The sequence below is a fragment of the Triturus cristatus genome, chromosome 3_2, assembly GCF_964204655.1.
Source record: "Triturus cristatus chromosome 3_2, aTriCri1.1, whole genome shotgun sequence".
NCBI lineage: Eukaryota > Metazoa > Chordata > Amphibia > Caudata > Salamandridae > Triturus > Triturus cristatus.
The window spans coordinates 130,108,540-130,128,036 of record NC_140584.1 but is presented as its reverse complement, the minus strand read 5'-3'; the positions used below and the strand labels follow the sequence as shown (position 1 = coordinate 130,128,036).

Sequence of the window (19,497 nt, the reverse complement as noted above, 5' to 3'; positions counted from 1 at the left end):
TCTGTGTGATCTTCCAATTTAGTATCTCAAGATTACAATGGTATTACAACAGCAAGCTCAGATCCCAACCGCTGCTCACCAATGTGAGAAGTTGGCCTGATGTATGATGTCACTAGTTTTAGTGTACACCTTATATCAGTCCAAATACCCTTATGGTGATTGGTTGTAAAGTCAACCTTATAGACCAGCTATCCTAGTGGTAGCATGGACAAGAGCAGTCTTAGGCTAAACTCTGAATGGCATGTGAAGCCAGCTGTGATACCATATATAATCCCTTGAATACCAAATGAAAGGACACCACAACAGATATATATATAAAATAAAGTGTATTTATTCTAAGAAAACCCTCAGCACTCTTTATGAGATTAGAGGTAAGTACAACACAGTCTTATTAATGCATACAGTAAGTCACACAGGTAAGTAATACAGTTAGGCCCTAGGGGCCACGCAAACCATATACTAAGTAAGTGGTATAAGAACCACTGTCACGGAAATAGAATAGGCCTAGGCCTAGGGAATCGCTGGGGCTACACTAGACTACCACAGGATAGGAAGTGGGAGGCCCACGGGATTCGTGTGCAGAGTGGAAACACTCACGCGTAATGCGTAAAAGTCACTAGCAATAGTACAGTTTAGAATTAGACAGATTTAGGACACTTCCGGAGTAGCTAGGAAGTTGAGACTTGAAACTTAGACACTAGGATAGTCACTATCCTGATGAGCACCGGAGTACCCAAGTTACCTAGCCCACAGGCTGCGGGTGCATAGGGTTGAAGTTGCGTCGGGTTTCGTCGTCGACTCCTATGGATGCCTGAAGAAAAGATGCTGACAGGCAGTCAGTGAAGAGTGTCCGGTGGATCCCAAGGCTGGGATCAAGAAGAGAGGAGACCTGCAAGCAGAGGGGACAGAGTCAAGATCACTAGCCAGTGATCACGTGGAACCAGGAAGGAACCAGACGATGTCGTGAAGAGTTGCAGGTGAAGGTGAAGCTTGTCGCTGCAGCCAGGAGGACCAGGAAGCGTCGAGGGCGACCAGGACCAGGAGGCGAGCTGTCCCACGAAGGCTCTTGCTGTCGGCGGCGTTGAAGTTGGACTAGGACTCACCAAGCCTTGGCAAGCGGAACCCACGAAGAACGAAGGACTTGCTTCTGGTGCAGACCAGGAAGGTCTGGGGTGCTTCTTCTTTGCAGAGCAGCGGGAGCCAGTCTGGAGGAGCCAAACCAGCGCAGAAGATTTCAGGGAGCGTCGTCACAAAGGCCACTAGCCAGCGGGCAAGCAACCGGACAACGCGGCAAGCAGGAAAATGCTGAAGGGCCCCACGCAGGACTCGTGGAGTGTGGGGGGCTGATCTTCGGTGCAGATGGTGCTTGGGGGTGGGGCTTCTCAATCCCCGGTGCACAACTTCGAGGGTGCCTCAGAAGCTGCGCTGTAAGTTACTAGCCACTTTTCCCAGGTAGCCGGTCCCACGTCGCTCGTCGCCTCCACGGATCTCAGCTCTGCTGCAGATGTGGATGAGGGTCGGAGAAGTCTGGAAATCAAGGCTCTGGTCGGGCTCTGCAATCGGTTCCTCGTCGAACGTTTCACAAAGCAAAGGGTAGTCACTTGATGGTGCCTGTTTGCACAGGGTAGCCACTCCTTGGCCACAAGGGAGATTCTTCAGTCTTCTTCTTTCGTCGAATGTCGAAGGTCCAGAGTTTCTGTTCAGTTTTGCAGGTTCAGGATAATCTAAAGTCTTGAGGCCCAACTCCCACTCTTATACTAATCTGGGGGGCTGGGATACCTGCTAGGTCACGCCTTATGGGTGGGACCTGGGAGGGGGTGGTTACACCCACTTCCCTTTGTCCAGTTTCGCGCCAGAGCTGGGGCTGGAGTGCCCCAGCACCGGTTTGAACTGGACTATGCAAGGAACACCTTGTGTGCCCCAGGCATGTCTCATTCCTTTCAGCCCACCCTGCCCCAATACACTAAAGGCTGTCTGGGGAGGTGCTAGCACCTCCCCAAGCAGGAAACCTATTGTCCAGGCCTCCCTGGCTGGGATCACTCCCAGCTGCAGGAGGTCAGACTTGTGTCGTGGCAGCAGCATCCATTTTGTGATGCTGAGGCTTTGGTCAGAGGTTACACAGCAAAGTATGATTTTAACATGTCTCTCCCTCTAGAAGGGAGGAATAATATCCTCATCACCAGAAATGGTATGGGGGTATTATTCCAAAGTGTTAGACACCTTACACGACATGTTTTGATACAGCCCAACCATAGTTACCATAACCGTTTAAGATTATAAGGCACTTTAAGAGTATATGGTAGGCTATATCATAGAACAGCTATAAGGACATGGTTCCGAAAGCTGCAGACAGGCTCAGCTCATGCTAGAGCACCATCTCACAGGTTACCAAGCACTCTGCCTCCAGGATTGTTAAGGCCTGCCATAGGAGTGACTGATAGGTACACATGTGTCTATATATAAGGTAGGTATAGGAATACTACACCTAAGCAAGGGGTGATTACACGACCTTGCCCCAGCTGAGTGATCAGCCAGTTGTGTCTGATTGGAAGGCCAGACCAGGGGTGGCATAATACATGCTGCAGCCCCTGGGAGGCCTAGGGTACACCTATGCCCTGGGTACCTAGGGTACACTGTACAGGGTCCAATAAGGTGATCCTTACCAATTGGGAATGTACCTAGGGTACATGGAATCCATTTTACAGAGAGAGCAGACAGCCTGAGACCCTGAATGGCAGGATCTCAGGCCAACTAAGTCGAAAAACCAGCTAGACACTAGGCAAAAAGTTGGGGGTAACCATAGTCAGATATCCACCTTCCTACACCCACCATGCAACCAATCACCAAGAAAGAACACTAGCTGGTATCACTACCGCCACATCTCCGAGAACGACGCAAAGAATTCTGGAATAAATATTTTGTGCAGCTGTTGCACCAGCACAATCTTGCCACCAATACTACCAACTGTTGGGTCTGTGGGCTGTTACCCCCTTCTGACCTCACACCTTCAATGCGACATTCCCGATGAATGTCCCCTCCAAAGAACGAGTGGAAATGCAAGTGTTCAATAATCCTAACAGAGCCACATTTTCCAACCTGAAGAAAAGAACTGCTGCAACACTGACTGTGGGTCTATCTGTGGTGAACGTCTCTGGCCTTGTATGCATTGAAGGCCGTGGGACTAAGAATGTGGGTCACAGCAAATGTAGCATTGTAAAGACTTTGAACACTACCAACCCTCCTGTGCTTGTCGCATCACCCAATATGTACTTTGTTTGTGGAACCAAAGCCTACACCTGGCTCCCAAGAACCTGGAGGGGCACATGCTACATCGCCTTTGTTTTGCCACCAACCTACACAGCCCATGCAGAGCATCATCGAGAAAAACGATATAAAGACACTGATCAAGCAGACACTGCCTCATCACAGTTCCTCGACGCAGCAAAAGGGCTCATCCCGCAATGGGGTCCGATGTCAAACAGCCGAGCCATCAGACATCTATCCCAAGCAGTAGAGACCGCCCTGAAAATCACTGCTGGCATCCTCACCAACAACACTGCTGAGCTCCAAGCGGTCCGTCTGGTTACCCTGCAAAATCGCATGGTCCTGGACGTAGTACTAGTGGACCGTGGAGGAGCATGCCGCATCATCGGTGCCAGCTGCTGTATATAAATTCCAGATAATTCACCTTCTGTCTATGAAGCAATCGAACATCTCCATAGACTGTCTTCAGATATTCATCAGGGATCAGAAACCTGGACAATTGGAAGTTGGCTTTGGGGCATCTTGAAGGAGTGGGGTTGGAAAATATCAATGATTCTCTTGGTCCCATTATTGATAATATGTGGTTGTTGTTTGGGTATACACTGTATACCACCTTTGTGTTCTCTTTGTATAACAACCTTGCACCCTAAAACTATGGACACTCAGCTAACAAAAATGAGAGTAATGTATGATCAAGAGATACAGGACATTATGGAGATCGAAATAGACTGACAAACTGGCTAGTTATGTTCAAAGGGGCCACTGTTAAAAGCAAAACGACAATCGTGAACATTGCCTGCACCATCTTGTCTGGTGGAAGTTTCTATGTGCACATAAGCTACAGTCATTTTAATCTATCACAGCCATTTTGTACTCTGTTGGCCACCTTTGTTTCACCCTGCCCTTACTAGCATCCCTCTGACCCTCTGACCGACTGGGTATGTGTACTGGGGGCTATAAACTCTATTGCCGCAACAAACCTCAGCACCACTTGCTGCCACAAACTCGTTTTTCCTCTCATCTCTGTTTACAGGCAAACCTTTGGACACTCTACCCCTCACTGCACCTAGTTACACAAACAGGTTCCAAACACCAAAAAGACTCTTGCAACATGATGTATTGTACTGCAAACAGCAAGACTTGTTTTTACCAACAATGGGACCTGTTTTTATCAACAGAACGGACTCTTAGATCTGGCCGGTCTCACATGTTTTAGACCCTGAAGCAAGGTCCAGCTGCAAGATAAGATTGTCTGTTTGACCTTGGGCTTGTGTGACAACCTGCCCGGGGTGGGGAATCCAAGCTTGTGTAACCATGTTGATGATACAAATGCATTGTGTCAAACCTGTATAAAAGGAAGAGCCAAAGGAGTTATCAGCAGAACACCTCCCTCAGACATCCCGGTGTCTGCAGTTGATGTGATCTCCTCATGAGAAATAAACCTTTTTCCTGTCTTCCAGTGTCCAGCGCTTGCCTCATTATTTTGATAGCGAACCCAAAGTGAATTAGAGGTGGAACCCTGCACCGGGCAGCATTGAGGGTCTTAGAAGACTCGCTGCCTTTCACAGAAGCAAGGCCTTGTGGCTTACTGTCACTTCTGATCATGGCAGGACATGTGCATCAGGGGTTGGCCATCTGCAACGAGTTAGGTGCATGCCCTGGCCCCTTAGTCAGACAAGATTAATGAATATGGAGAAACAATAAGAGAAACGACAAAGGGCTCACGGCAATATTCGTTAATCTTGTCTGACTAAGGGGCCCCCCCACACCTTTTGGAACTACAAATTTGCTCCAATAAATGTGACTTATTTCCCACCATTTTTCATTCTTTCATTTTTTCTTTGTTCCCTAGATATTTTTTAAATTAATTGGATTAACTAAAGCCATAAAATCGTTAATAACCGACGATTGTGCTACTTATCTCCTTCGTTTCTATTGTTGACACTTTATGATACCTCTGGAATCCATCCTCTATACATACCTCTGGGTAAGATGTCCTGATGGAGTATTATCTTTGGGATTTGTCCATTAGTATTATTAACTTAAAACATTCCTGATGTCCTAAATTGATCCTTACCCCTACAGATATCATCCTGTTGAGCTGGTCTCAATAGTATATTTTGTTCCTAAATTCTAAGTGTACGATTGCTATAAAGGTATATACATATATCCCTTTGTCTTGTGACTCACTGGTCAATACGCATGCATATTTTCCATTTTGGGCTAGGGTTCTCACTATATATGTTTATATGTATCTTCACACAAACTTTGGGTGTTGTCTTTGGACCTAGTGTCCCTCCGTACACAATACTTGGCCTCTCTATCTTGGTGCACTCTCCTCCATTGTCTGTTATTTTAAAAACCTATCATTTTTATTTAGTCAATAATACATTTGTGACACCGTTGTGGCTAACATACATCTTTAACGTTTGACATTGTGGTCCAGAAAAAATTAATTGGACTATATAATCATGTATATTGTATGCTCATTGTTATCTTTATAACATCCAGATATACTAAATCATTGATAATATGACACATTGATTGTTTGTCATGTATTTATTTGTATTCTTATCCCAATAGGTTGCTTTCTTGTGTGTCCCGCACCCATCATATGTCTACCGCCCTAATGAAGGTGTAGCCACCTCTAGGCTAATACACTGAAATGCGCGTTGGCGCTAAATTAACTCATGTATTTGGATCCAGTTTCTATCCATCATTGAGAGAATACACGAAAGCCCTTGATCTTCACATCATTTGGCAGTATATCGTTTCTGACTGCTTTAATAATGTGTATTACTGTTAGAATGTTTTGAACAGAGAATGATGTATCAATCAATCAATCCATCAGTACATTTGAAGAGCGCGCTACTCACCCGTGAGGGTCTCAAGGCGCTGAGGGAGGGGGTGCTGCTACTGCTCGAATAGCCAGGTCTTGAGGTGGTTCCTGAAGGTGAGATGGTCCCTGGTCAGTCGTAGGTGGGTGGGGAGGGAGTTCCATGTCTTGGCGGCTAGGTAGGAGAATGATCTTCCTCTGGTGGTGGTTCTGCGAATCCATGGGACGGTGGCGAGGGCGAGGCTGGTGGAGCAGAGCTGGCGGGTAGGAGTGTAGAATGTGAGGCAGTTGTTGAGGTATTCGAGGCCCATGTCGTGGAGCGCTTTGTGTGCGTGGGTGAGGAGCCTGAACGTGATCCTTCTGCTGACGGGGAGCCAGTGCAGGTTTCTCAGGTGGGCGGATTTGTGGCTGTGGCGAGGAATGTCGAGGATGAGTCGTGCGGAGGCGTTTTGTATGCGCTGGAGTCTTTTCTGAAGTTTGGCCGTGGTTCCTGCATATAGGGCGTTCCCGTAGTCCAGTCGGCTGGTGACGAGGGCCTGGGTGACCGTCTTTCTTGTTTCGGTCGGGATCCACCAGAAGATTTTTCGGAGCATTCGCAGGGTGTTGAAGCATGAGGATGAGATGGCGTTGACTTGCTTGGTCATTGTGAGGGAGGAGTCCAGGATGAATCCCAGGTTGCGTGCATGGTCCGTGGGGTTGGGTGCAGCGCCCAGCGCTGTGGGCCACCAGGAGCCGTCCCAGGCAGAGGGGGACTGTCCGAGGATGAGGACCTCCGTCTTGTCTGTGTTCAGTTTCAGGCGGCTGAGCTTCATCCATTCTGCGACGTCCTTCATTCCTTCCTGGAGGTTGGTTTTGGCGGTGGCTGGGTCATTGGTGAGGGAGAGTATCAGCTGGGTGTCGTCGGCGTAGGAGATGATGTTGAGGTTGTGTTTGCGAGTGATGGCGGCGAGGGGGCTCATGTAGATATTAAAGAGGGTTGGTCTGAGCGAGGAGCCTTGAGGTACGCAGCAGATGATCTCGGTGGCCGCGGAGTGGAAGGGAGGGAGGCGGACTCTCTGGGTTCTGTTGGAGAGGAACGAGGTGATCCAGTCGAGGGCTTTTCCTTGGATCCCAGTGTTGTGGAGGCGGGTTATTAGGGATCGGTGGCAGATGGTATCAAATGCGGCTGAGAGGTCTAGGAGGATGAGAGCGGTTGTTTCCCCATTGTCAAGCATGGTCCTGATGTCGTCGGTGGCTGCGATGAGGGCGGTCTCGGTGCTGTGGTTGGCTCGAAATCAGCACTGAGATGGGATGAGGGAGTCGTTTGCCTCAAGGAATGCGGTCAGTTGTTTGTTGACGGTCTTCTCAATGACTTTTGCAGGGAAGGGAAGAAGAGAGATGAGGCGGAAGTTCTTGAGGTCTTTAGGGTCCGATGTGGGTTTCTTCAGAAGGGCGTTGATCTCTGCGTGCTTCTAGCTCTCTGGGAAGGTGGCGGGCGTGAAGGAGTTGTTTATGACGTTCCGTAGGTGGGGTGCGATGATGGTGTCGGCTTTGTTGAAGATGTGGTGAGGACACGGGTCAGAGGGAGAGCCAAAGTGGATGGTGTTCATGACGTGGGTGGTGTCTTCAGTGCTGATGGGGATCCAGGCGCTGATGGTGGTTGTGGGGGGGCTTTGGTTTGGTGTCTGGAGGCGGAGTCTGGCCGCCAAAGCTGTTGTGTATATCGGTGATCTTGCGGTAGAAGAACGTGGCGAGGGAGTTGCAGAGGTCTTGCGATGGTGTGATGTCGTTGCTGCTGGTGCTGGGGTTGGAGAGCTCTTTCACGATGCAGAAGAGTTCCTTGCTGTTGTGCGTGTTGTTGTCTAGCCGTTCTTTGAACGATGTACTTTTGGTGGTGCGGATCAGCTGGTGGTGCTTGCGAGTGGCGTTCTTGAGGGCTGTCATGTTTTCTGTTGTCTGTTCTTGGCGCCAGGTTTTCTCGAGAGTTCGGCAGGATTTCTTTGATTCTTTGAGGGCGTCGGTGAACCATGTGGTTTTCCTGTTGCCGGGGGGTTTCTTTAGTGGACCAAGGGTGTCGGCGCAGTTGGTGATCCACTGTGCGAGGTTGTGGGCAGCATCGTTGGTGTCAGCGGTGTCAGTAGGTGGGTTCTGGCTCAGAGATGTGGTAAGCTGGTCTGTGGTGACTTTGCTCCAGCATCTGCGGGGGATCTGTTGCGGGCGGTGGTGGGATGTAGTCTTCTTAAAGGTGAAATGGATGCAGCTGTGGTCGGTCCAGTGTAGTCCGGTGGAGTGGCTGACGAAGATGTGGTTGCTGGCAGAGAAGATGGGGTCGAGCGTGTGGCCGGCGCGGTGGGTGGGGTGTTCACCAGTTGCTTGAGTCCGAGGTTGGCGAGGTTGTCGAGTAGGGTGGTGGTGTTGTTGTCATTATTGTTCTCCAGGTGGAAGTTCAGGTCCCCTAGGAGGATGTATTCTGATGAGGCGAGCGCATGTGGGCTGATGAAGTCGGCGATGGTTTCACTGAATTGTGTGCGCAGGCCCGGGGTTCTATAGATGAGGGTTCCTCTGAGGGTGGTCTTGGGGTCGGTGTGGTCCTGTAGGTGTTCGGCGGCGGTGAGGGTGTCTACGATGTTGGTCGTGACGTTGATGGTGTTCCGATGGTGTTCCTGTAGATGATGGCGATTCCTCCTCCGGTTTGGTTGATGCGGTCCTTTTGGGTGATCTTGTAGTCGTCCGGGATGGCTGTGGCGATGTCGGGGGCTGAGGAGGCGTTCATCCAGGTACCCGTGAGGAAGTTGACGTCCGGTGCTGTATTATCGAGGAGGTCCCAGGGTTCAATGGCGTGTTTGTGGACGGAGCGGGTGTTGAGTATGATGCACTTGAGGTAGTTGTTGATGTTGCTTGGTCCGGGTGGCGGGGTGCAGGTTCGGAGGCAGGTGAATTTGCAGGTTTGACAGGTGAAGGGTCCGTGAGTGCGCTTCGGGGTGGCTCGGTAGCAGGCGGGTGGTCGTCCGGTGTTGAGTGCGTTGAGGGAGGCGGTGTCGTATCTCAGTCGGGTTTCCTGGCTCCGGCGGGGGACAGGGGTTCTGGCGCTGGGCGCGGTCCAGGCGCAGGCGGGCGCAGACGGGCTGGCCTTTGGCGCGGCTGCCAGCGCGGCCTCCATATGAGGGGTTGTGGGAAGGAGGAGCAGCTGGGAGGCGGAAGTGGGGCGGCGAATGGGATAGCAGGGGGCGGGGCCGCAGGGACGCAGTGGCGGGAAAGCACGGGAGGGTGACACAGAAGGCAAGCAGGGGGCAGGGGGGAGAGGGCACAAAGGGCACAACAGTGAGTTAAAATGGCAGTAGAATAAAGTAAAAATGGCAAAAGGTCAGGAAAAAGAAACGACGGAGACCGGAGCAATTCAAGACAATTCACAACAGTACAGCGGTAGCGGGCCGCGACACAGGGAGGACCGTGCGGCGGCTGAGTGGGCGACCTACCTGGTGACATGTATGAATGTGTATGTTATTTTGGAACCTTGGATGTGTGTTGTGTTTTATTAGTTTGCCGTGTGGGACCCATATATATATGTCTATCATGTATTATTTATCTATTTTGGTTGCTTTCCTTGTGAACCTTGATAAAATTGAATGAACTATGATGATGACTATAATAATAAAATAATGGAAATTTTGCAACCATATTTATCTTCTGAATCATTGTGATTATCTGACTAATGGCCCAGTGTTGTCTAATATTGTCTGACCCTATTTGGGCACTATACATATCCTAGATTTAGGCAGGTTGATTTCCTCCTTAGTAGTCATTATGTTTGTGAGCCAAGCTGGGATCTGTTCTGCCAGACATTCCGGCTCCTCTGTGCCTATCCCTATTGTTACTAGAAGCTTGGTGGATTGGGCTAGGCACTAGCTTTTATCTGTGTTAAGCTCAGACGTGCACTGCTGGGGGGACCCCTGTCCTTCTGTGCTGGGTGATGGTCTGGGTCTCATGTTCTGGAGTTACCTAAAATTTATCTCTGTGGCTAGGACAAACAGGTACCTAAAAACTGGGAGATCCCCCTCACGCGGCAGATCACTGACTGATCACATTTGTGAACATGTAGGAAATCTTTCCGAGAATTGGAGGGACACCAAGGATGCAAAAGAAGCAGAACCCCCGATTGGATTAGCCTGCCACTTATAGATGATAAAAGTTTGGCCTCCTCAATAAGTTGGTTGTTCAAGGCTGTTCTTTTCTGACAAGGCACCCACAATGGATCATTGAGGAAGCCAAGTACCAGGAGTGGAGTCCAGGGGGTGGATAACCATTCGCCTTTCTGAACCAGAGACAGGGTTTGAACTTGAGAAGGGGGTCTCTGTGGCAGATTACAGATGAAAGGAATTTTACAGTCTGACAAAAGGAGCTGGGCTTCAGCTCATCAAGCAGCATCCAAGCAGAGAATGAGCTGTCTGAGGCTTGTGGAGGCTATTTGTGCTTTTAATCACAAGAACATTAGACAGCTGCTCACGATATGGAAATTTGCTACACATCAACATCAAAAGAGATGGGAAAAGCTCCATGTTGTCATTTAAGGTTAGACAGCATCACCCCTGACCACCTATGCTGTGGGATCCTGTTGAGGCTCTCGGTTACCTTTTGCAGCTGGGTGAAGAGTGTCCTGTTGAAGAACGTATCATTTCAATCCTTGATGCCTGCCCCAGGACTTACATAGTCTCCAACTTGGTCCTTGTTTGTTCGGCTCTAGTAGCAAGTAGCAACGTCCCCGTGGATGACCTTCTATTTGAAAATCTAGATTGTGATCAGTGGGCTCTGTGAAACAGGCCCTCACTTCTTTGGTGCCATCTGAGGTGCACTGGCATCCTGGCCAGCCACTAGCCACCTACAACTAGCTCAGTGGCTACTGGACTAGTGGGACTCCAGGAACTGTGCCAGGACACTAGGCACAGACCCCAGACACCACCAAAGCAGCGTCTTTGCCAATAAGGGGAAACAGCCTTTACCACGAAGCATTTTCTACGCGTTACGTTTACAACGGTACACTTACCTCGTAAATGTCTTCACAGCGCGTAATGCTTCAACGACGTCTTTAGCACGCAAGCAACGTCATCACGGAAAAACGTCTTCCTGGTTGGAAACAAAAGCGTCAGTCCTTCGTTAGTGTCGGCGAAGATCTAAGAAAAAGGAAAAAAAAAGAAGAAAGGGGGCTTGGTGGGGTCTCCCCCCCAAAAAAGAAAAAGCGGGGTAAAGGCAAGATCGAGGTAAGGGCAATGCGAAGAAAAAACATTTCGTTGTAACGCATGCGTGGTAAAGGCATGCGTTGTAACGGAATGCGTAGTAACGACATATATTCATCCAATAAGTGGTGACAATTCTGTTGCTTTGGGTGGTGGGACAGTGGGGGAGCAGGAACATTTGACTTTATACCAACTGCTGAAACTATATTACTGAAAGACAAGTATTGGTACCATGGTTCAAGCTTTGAAGAGTAACTCTGTGCACCATGATCTGTATAATGCAATGTTAATTGATTTTATAGTACTTCATGCCTTGGCACTACAATGCTGTTTGGGGTCAGAACTCTAATCCAGACGTTGGTAGATACTGGTTTTCACTGTGTATCTTAGTTTAATGCATAGTATATTTTTGTTGTGTGTATTAATTTACTTTTGTAAAGTAAAATACTGACTGGACATTGATCCTATTTGTTGGTGGTACGGTATAAACTGTAGTCTGAGTGTCTTATGCATGGCATCTTCTTGAGCAATCATTGGCCTGCTCTGTCTTGCTACTCTGAGAGAGTCATATGCTGTAGAGGAGAACTTAGTTATTCAGTTTGGGGTTTAGTAGTACAGTGGGCTGTAGTGTCCACCAAACATAAGACACAGACACAAGGCCTTATTCACGTTGCTCTTTTATTTCTGACGTCCTTCCTCGTACCTCGCCTACACTGATCTGCCCATCCCCGGGCATTCCCTCGTCTCCTCCCTCATCCCGCCTCCAGCCAGACCCCTCAGCCGAGGAGGTCCTAGCGCCCCACAACAGCACACAATATAACATGGCCTCAGGACACCAGCGGCGAACAACATCAACTGATGGAACTGGAGTCCAAACCACTGGTTGGTCTAGTGTCTTAGGAATTCATTCGTCACAGTGTATCATAAATACATCCTAGCAATGTAATGAACAAAAGAAAAATATTGGGGTACCTATAAAGCTAAATTAGCCTGTATGGCAGTTATGGCATGTGCCATGTTCACTGATAACCATAGCCAGTAAATTTCAGTGATTTTGCACGTTTGAGCTGGAACCATAATTAATTTTTAAACTCTTCTTGTACAGATGTATACCCACATACATTCACATGCATATATATTTATCGTAAACATAATTTCTTGCCACTAACACTCAACAACAGATACCCCTTACTTCTAAGAGCATTAGCCTCATGGAATATCCCCCATTTTGTTAGGTCAATCCATCCCTTCACACCTTGCCTGGCCAATAAATGATACCTCTTGACACTTTGCAGGTGCCAGTGCCAGTCTAACGTTCTATTTCCCACTGGCATCCCATGAATATCCTGCATGCTCCCAACCCACTCTCTGGGCACTCCTTCTCCGTATTAATTCTCTTGGTAGGTTTTCTATCCTTTTAAGCCTGTCTGCCATTAGTTTGATTAGTCTAAGTAAACAAATATATCTTTTATCAGTCTGACTTTTTATAACAGACCATGAAGATACCAGTTCCCCTTAACCACTCATATAATCATCACACTTATATTTTATAACAAAACATGAAAATGTAGATTGTGTTCTTCTTTCGAGTAGAAAATTCTGTCATTAATATGAAAATGTCAAGGCATGAAGATATTGAGAGAATACAAATTTGCCTTTATTCTCTTTCAAGGTTACTGCTGAGTGGAGTTTTCAAAATAGTATTTGAAGAGCAGAGCGCTGGTGTCTATTTCCAGGATTCCTCTCTCTTTCACAATGCATCTGACATAAAAGTAAAGCCTGGAGGAGCCGAAATGCAGCGAGAGCTGAAAACACCCCAAGGAAACGCATAATAAAAAAAGTCTCAAAATGCATAAAGACTTTTTATGTTTTTTCTCATAGATTTCTAGTACTGCATATTAATTTTAGTTTATCAATATTGTTCTTGTATTTGGTTGATATGTAGTGTGTATTGAATTCAATAGACTTTTTAACACTATAAAAAAGTCTTAAAAATACCTTCTCCCAGAACCTGACTCTGAGGATGAGCCTATTTAAAGAAGCCGATTGTGTTTCAACGTGTAGAGTCCATAGCTAACAAAGGAGAACATTGGAGCTGAGGCATTGTCAATGAGGGGTAAGGATTTTAAGAGGATGCTTAGAGTGGCAAATCAGGCAGTTAAAAATTATCAATATTCGTGCATATAAATAACGCTTTCTTTAGTGGGTTTGTTACTCTAACCTATTTGTCTATAGAGGGATCGAAAGAGCAGTGACTGCAGCACACAGGCACAGTGCTCATCATATACAAAAATGTGTGTTTTTACACTAAACATATTCACAGGACACTTGTAAATACCATATCCTTTTTTTCTACGTATGCAGTTTTTAAATCAATAAAGGAGCAGCACAGATTCCCTTTAAAGAGATCAGTGTACTGTAAGAAAATTAGTTGGAGCTTCTGTCCTTTGTACTAAACCGTATTCAAAAGCTCATGTGCAGGGCAGATTGAACATTGTGGGGCATATTTACAAGCCTCTTTAGCCACCAGAGCGTCACTTTTTTGATGCTCCGGTGGCGTAGCGCCATTTCTCATATTTACAAGTGGCACTAAGCCACTTAACATGGTTTAACGCCACCTTGTAAATATGCCCCTTTACACAGCAGTGTGCTGCAGCAAAGGGGCGAGCAATGGGTGTTGCTGTGGACATTCCATCTCAACACTCATTGCTTTTTGATGCTGTACCAGATTTACAAGTCTGAGGTATAGCCAAATACTAAGTCCAGGTAAAAGAAGGGCAATATGAGGAAACGTTTAATTTCTCATCGTTTTGACTCTTTCTATGTGTGACGCAGTCTGCAGCACACATAGAAAGAGTAAATAGCCATTATTGATTGTTTATGTGCAGGAAGGGACACCTTGCATCGTCCTTGCAGCGCAGGCACCCTGCAACATGGTGCAAGGGTGTCTGTGCTGCTGCTAGGCAGCTTTTTTAACGGCAGTGCAAGGGAAATGCAGGAGTACACCGTATTTTTGTAATTACGGTGCTTCCCTGTATTTTAAAAATGTTGAAGCATGGCGTTGCCAACTTTGATGTAACACCGCGCGCCTAAATTTTGGGGTAAATATGCCCCTGTGTCTCCTACCACTGTTCTAAGTTTCCAAGTAAATATTTTGACACAGTTATTTCATTGTGAAACGAAATGGGCACAGTAAAAATTTCTCCCCATGGATTCGGGATTTTCATTTTTCACAGTTACTTTTAAAACGTCAAAGAAAATAGTCCTCACCGAAAATCCGTAGTGACGAAGAATGGAAACCACGCAAATCCAGGTAAGGCACAGTTGTTGTTGGTTTATTTACAGCCGAGTTTCACCAATCTGACGCGTTTCGGGCATCCGCCCTTGCTCACAGACAGTCAGTTGGATAAAATGTGCCTCTTAAATACTATAAGGTATTCCATTGGTTACATTTTTTCACTATTTTTTTACACCATGTGACTTTTAAAAAGTGAAGACACACTATTCAGAATTACATTAGTCTGTTTTCCAAACATATACATTTCAAACTTCAATGTATATAATAAATTAAATAACAGGTTTAAATCCCAAAACATTAATCAAGTGCTCAATTAATATCAATTGAATTCGAACAATTATAATAAAGCATATAACATAGGTATTTTGCATATACTGCAATTAATCCAAAAATTTATAACATGATGGTATCAATATTAAATTGGCTGTGCAAATGACGCAATAAAGTGCAAATATATCAGATTAAAATTCATTATATCAAATGTGCAAATTACGCAAATATGTAAACACAGGAAAAAAATTGTGCAAATTATGCTAGTTTTCAATTTTTAGTTATTTAAATAAAGATGCCTAACCATGAATGTTATAATAAAATTTGTCTAATATGCCTGAAATATAATGTACGATATTGGAGCACAAATGTTAATATATATGGCACTTAAACTGTTTGAATTTTAAAATCTTATAAACACAAACACTAATTGAATTTACTGTTGGTATCGATTTTTAAAGTCTGGACAGACACATCACTGAATCTATGTCAAAATAACAAAAGTGAAAAAATGTTTGTGTATCCCTGAATTGTGCAATTAAGCACACACAGGGAAAAATGAAAATATAAAGTAAAAAAAGAAAAAGGGGAACAAATGGAAATTCATAATATAATTTTTTCATAATTTGTTTTTTTACATGAAAGCAGGCATGGCAATACACTCTAAAAAAAGATCTGACCAAAAATAAAGTATCTTGAAGACTTAAAGGAACACATGCAAATCCTCCGTTGTCCTACCACTGTTCTAAGTTTCCAAGTAAATATTTTGACACAGTTATTTCATTGTGAAACGAAATGGGCACAGTAAAAGTTTCTCCCCATGGATTCGGGATTTTCATTTTTCACAGTTACTTTTAAAACGTCAAAGAAAATAGTCCTCACCGAAAATTCAGTATATATATATATATATATTCACTTAAAAAACCATAGGTTTCACACAAGTTATAGTTAGCTGTACATTTCACTCATAAAAAACCAATGAAATTCCACGTTATAGTTAGATCAGGTAACTATAACTCGCGCGCCCGCAATCCACTGCTCATGACGTCACATATTACATCACTCATGACATGTTACCTGATCTAACTATAACGTGGAATTTCATTGGTTTTTTAAGAGTGAAATGTACAGCTAACTATAACTTGTGTGAAACCTTGCAAGGTTTTTTAAATGCTATTTCCTAACTATAACGTGTGTGAAACCTATGGTTTTTTCAGTGTATTTGTACGGTTTTTTAAATGCTAAGTTATGTATTTATTTTTAATTTTTGCGCGCACGGTGCGCTTCGCGCACAGTGCGCGTGCTGTGGGCGCTCGGTGCCCTTCGTGCACCGAGCGCCCACGTTGCGCATTTCAAACCGTGCACGCCTCGCCATTTTTTTCAAAATATCAATTGTTTTTTGCTCCCTTGGGGGTACTTAGATTTATAAATTAAATGTGATTGTTAATTCTTTTTTATTTTTTTTTACCGTACGCGTACGGTAAGCTTACCGTACGCGCACTCCGCGATTTTTTTTTTAAATTATTAAATTTATTTTTCATACTTTTTGGTCCTTCGTGAACCCCCTGACGAACGCTAGGGGGTCTGCAACTCTCTTCGTTGCCCCCTTTTCATGTTATCAACCTTTGTTTTTCAGTGCGAGAGACAGAAAATGGCGGCCGATACTTTCTGATTTTGACCGATTCGAATGTTTACAGTCATGTAACCACCAATCAGAATTGAGCTCGCGCACGGCACCGTACGCGTACGGTAAGCTTACCGTAAGCGCACGGAGCGCGCTTACAGATATATATATTGATTTAAATGCTATTTTCTCAGGACCTACTGAACAGATTTACACCAGACCTGCAAAAGGCACATCCCTGACCTGAGGACTACCTCTCTGCCAAATTTCAAGTAATTCTGTTCAGCCGTTCGGGCTGTAGCTCGGACTAAAGGTCCTATGGGAAAATGCATGGGGAAAACGCGTGTTGGGACCCCCCTTTTTTCTCAGCCCCCGCTTGACGAATCCCCCCGAGACTTTCAGGGTAGGAGCGGAGCGTAGCACCCCATTAGTTTTGAAAAATTCGCGAGGATTCGTCAACCGGCGCCAAAGTTATTCCAAATAGAATGTTGCGGATTTCCTATGGAAACACGGTCCTAACTATAACTATCTACTGGCGACCGCCAGTAGATAATATATATATATATATATATATATATATATGACGCTCCAAAAGTTCCACAAGTAGAACAAAGGACCAGCACTCCGGTTAGTTTTAATCCCAGGTCGGATTTATTTGTGCAAACAGACGCGTTTCAGCCGTAGCTTTCGTCAGTGTCGGCTCGCGTTCAAAACGGAAATTGATTTTAAATCATCGTAACAACATAGAAGAGGGACCAATTTTCTCTAACTTTGGTCGCCATCTTTGAACATGCAAAATCACAATTCATTCATAGTGAACATTCCTTATGATCAAAATAAATTAATAATTCATTGAATTCTCTGGCTTTAAATTGCATGTTGCACAATTAATTACTTCTTCTCAATGGGGCATCTCATTCCAATCTTATTAAATGAAAATAAAGCCCTGTATGGGCATACTTTAAAGTTGTCTATTTACAATTTCATTAATGCACCTCAAAAGAGACATCTCATTAATTCATTAATCAGATTTGTTCAGTTGTTATACAATTGTTCTTAGAATTCTAAATAGCTCGAATTTCAGAATCACAGTTGAAAAGCAGTTACTCATAAGTGGGTAATTAATTCCTCCCCTGAATTCAATCCCTCTGGTGTTTTTGTTTGGAGTTCTATAATGTACCTGGATTCCAGGCGTCTCAGAGCTTTCTCCCTTTCCCCACCTCTGATGTCTCTGGGTATACAGTCCAAACTAAAGAAACTGAGGAGAGTTCTGTCGCTGTTATGGTGAGAGGCAAAATGTCGTGCAACTGGGTAATTAACATCTCTATTTGCAATCGCCCTTTGGTGTTCTAGGATACGCATCTTAACCGCATTTACCGTACTTCCGATATAGCGGTAGTTGCAGGGGCATTCTAGACAGTATACCACAAATGGTGTAGTGCAAGTTATGAACTTAGTAATCTTTTTTGGGATTTCACATCCCGGAATGGTGTACATAACGGTCTTTCTACTTGCCTGGCACGCCTTACATTTCCCACAGGGAAAAGAACCTTGAAGGTCCCTCGATCCCAAGGAGGAGACAGTTGGTTTCTTTAAATGACTCTGTACCAGTAAATCTTTTAGGGATCTTGATTTCCTAAAAGTGATTTGAGGATAGTCAGTCAGAGAACTACCTATAGTAGTGTCCATCCTGAGAATCCTCCAGTGTCTTCGTAGTATCTGTCTTATCCTCGTTGCTGCTGAGGTATAGGTGGTAATTAATCTTAGACTTCCTACCTCATCTTTCTTTTTGGGACTGTCTTCTAACAAGGTTGACCTTGTCACTTCTTTTACTTTTAGTTGTGCCTCATTCAGTGCCTTTTGTGAATACCCTCTAGCTTTAAAGCGTCTAATGCTGTCATTAGCTGCTTGATCAAAGTCTTCTTCCATTGAGCAATTCCGTTTGATACGTAGCAACTCGCCATACGGTATGCTACCTATCAAATTTCTTGGATGGCTGCTTTCGCCATGCAAAATGGAGTTGCCTGCTGTGGTCTTCCTATACAGTGATGTCTGGATCATATCAGCCTTAACGAAGACCTTTATGTCTAAAAAATGTATTTCCTTATCACTTATTTCATGAGTAAATCGTAAGTTCAGGTTGTTTACATTGAGAGCAGTGATGTATTCTTCTGCTGATTGTTTTGACCCCTTCCAAATAATGAAGAGGTCGTCAATGTAACGACGCCAACAGACAACTTGATCCACCCAAATACTGTTGTCATCTGCCCAGGCTACCTGCTTCTCCCACCAGCCTACAAAAAGGTTCGCATAGCTGGGGGCGAAGCAGGTGCCCATGGCAGTACCCATTGTCTGACGATACCTCTGATCTTGAAAAACAAAGATGTTATTGTTTAAGCAGAAATCAATAAATTCTAGTAACATTTCATTATGGTCTAGGAGCCTCGCTGGGCGTTGCCCCAAGAAGAATTTCACAGCCATCAGGCCATCCTGATGTTTTATGCTCGTGTATAAATTACAAACATCCATGGTTATCATTAGGAAATCACTCTCCCATACGATGCCCTGCATTTGTTTCAGAAAATCCTTAGTGTCCCTTGTGTAGGAACTAGTCTGAACAACCAAAGGTGCTAAAAAATAATCAATGAATTTGGACATATTCTCAGTTAAACCCCCAATTGAAGACACGATTGGCCTTCCAGGTGGGTTCACTGCGTCTTTGTGCACTTTTGGTAAATGATAAAATGTGGGCATCTTCGGATTCTTGTTTTGTAAGAACAATAATTCTTCCCTTGACAATGTTCCTCTCTCGAACCACTTTTGTATCAAATTGGCATAATTCTGGATGCTTGTCTTATATTCCTTTTCAGTTGTTGGGGCATAATTGGTTTCATCCTGTAATTGGCGGAGTGCCTCCTTACAGTAACTCGCATAAGTCTGTATGACAACATTGCCACCCTTGTCTGAAGGTTTTATAATTATAGACGCATCTTGT

General features: G+C 45.1%; 1 protein-coding gene across 1 annotated transcript; it reads left to right on the top strand.

Moving 5' to 3' along the window:
- The first annotated feature begins 3,024 nt into the window (after positions 1–3,024).
- Positions 3,025–3,672, top strand: LOC146856891 (syncytin-1-like). The gene has a single exon (XM_085647004.1). The coding sequence runs from the start codon at positions 3,025–3,027 to the stop codon at positions 3,670–3,672; it is 648 nt and encodes a 215-aa protein (XP_085503130.1).
- The last annotated feature ends 15,825 nt before the right edge of the window (positions 3,673–19,497 follow it).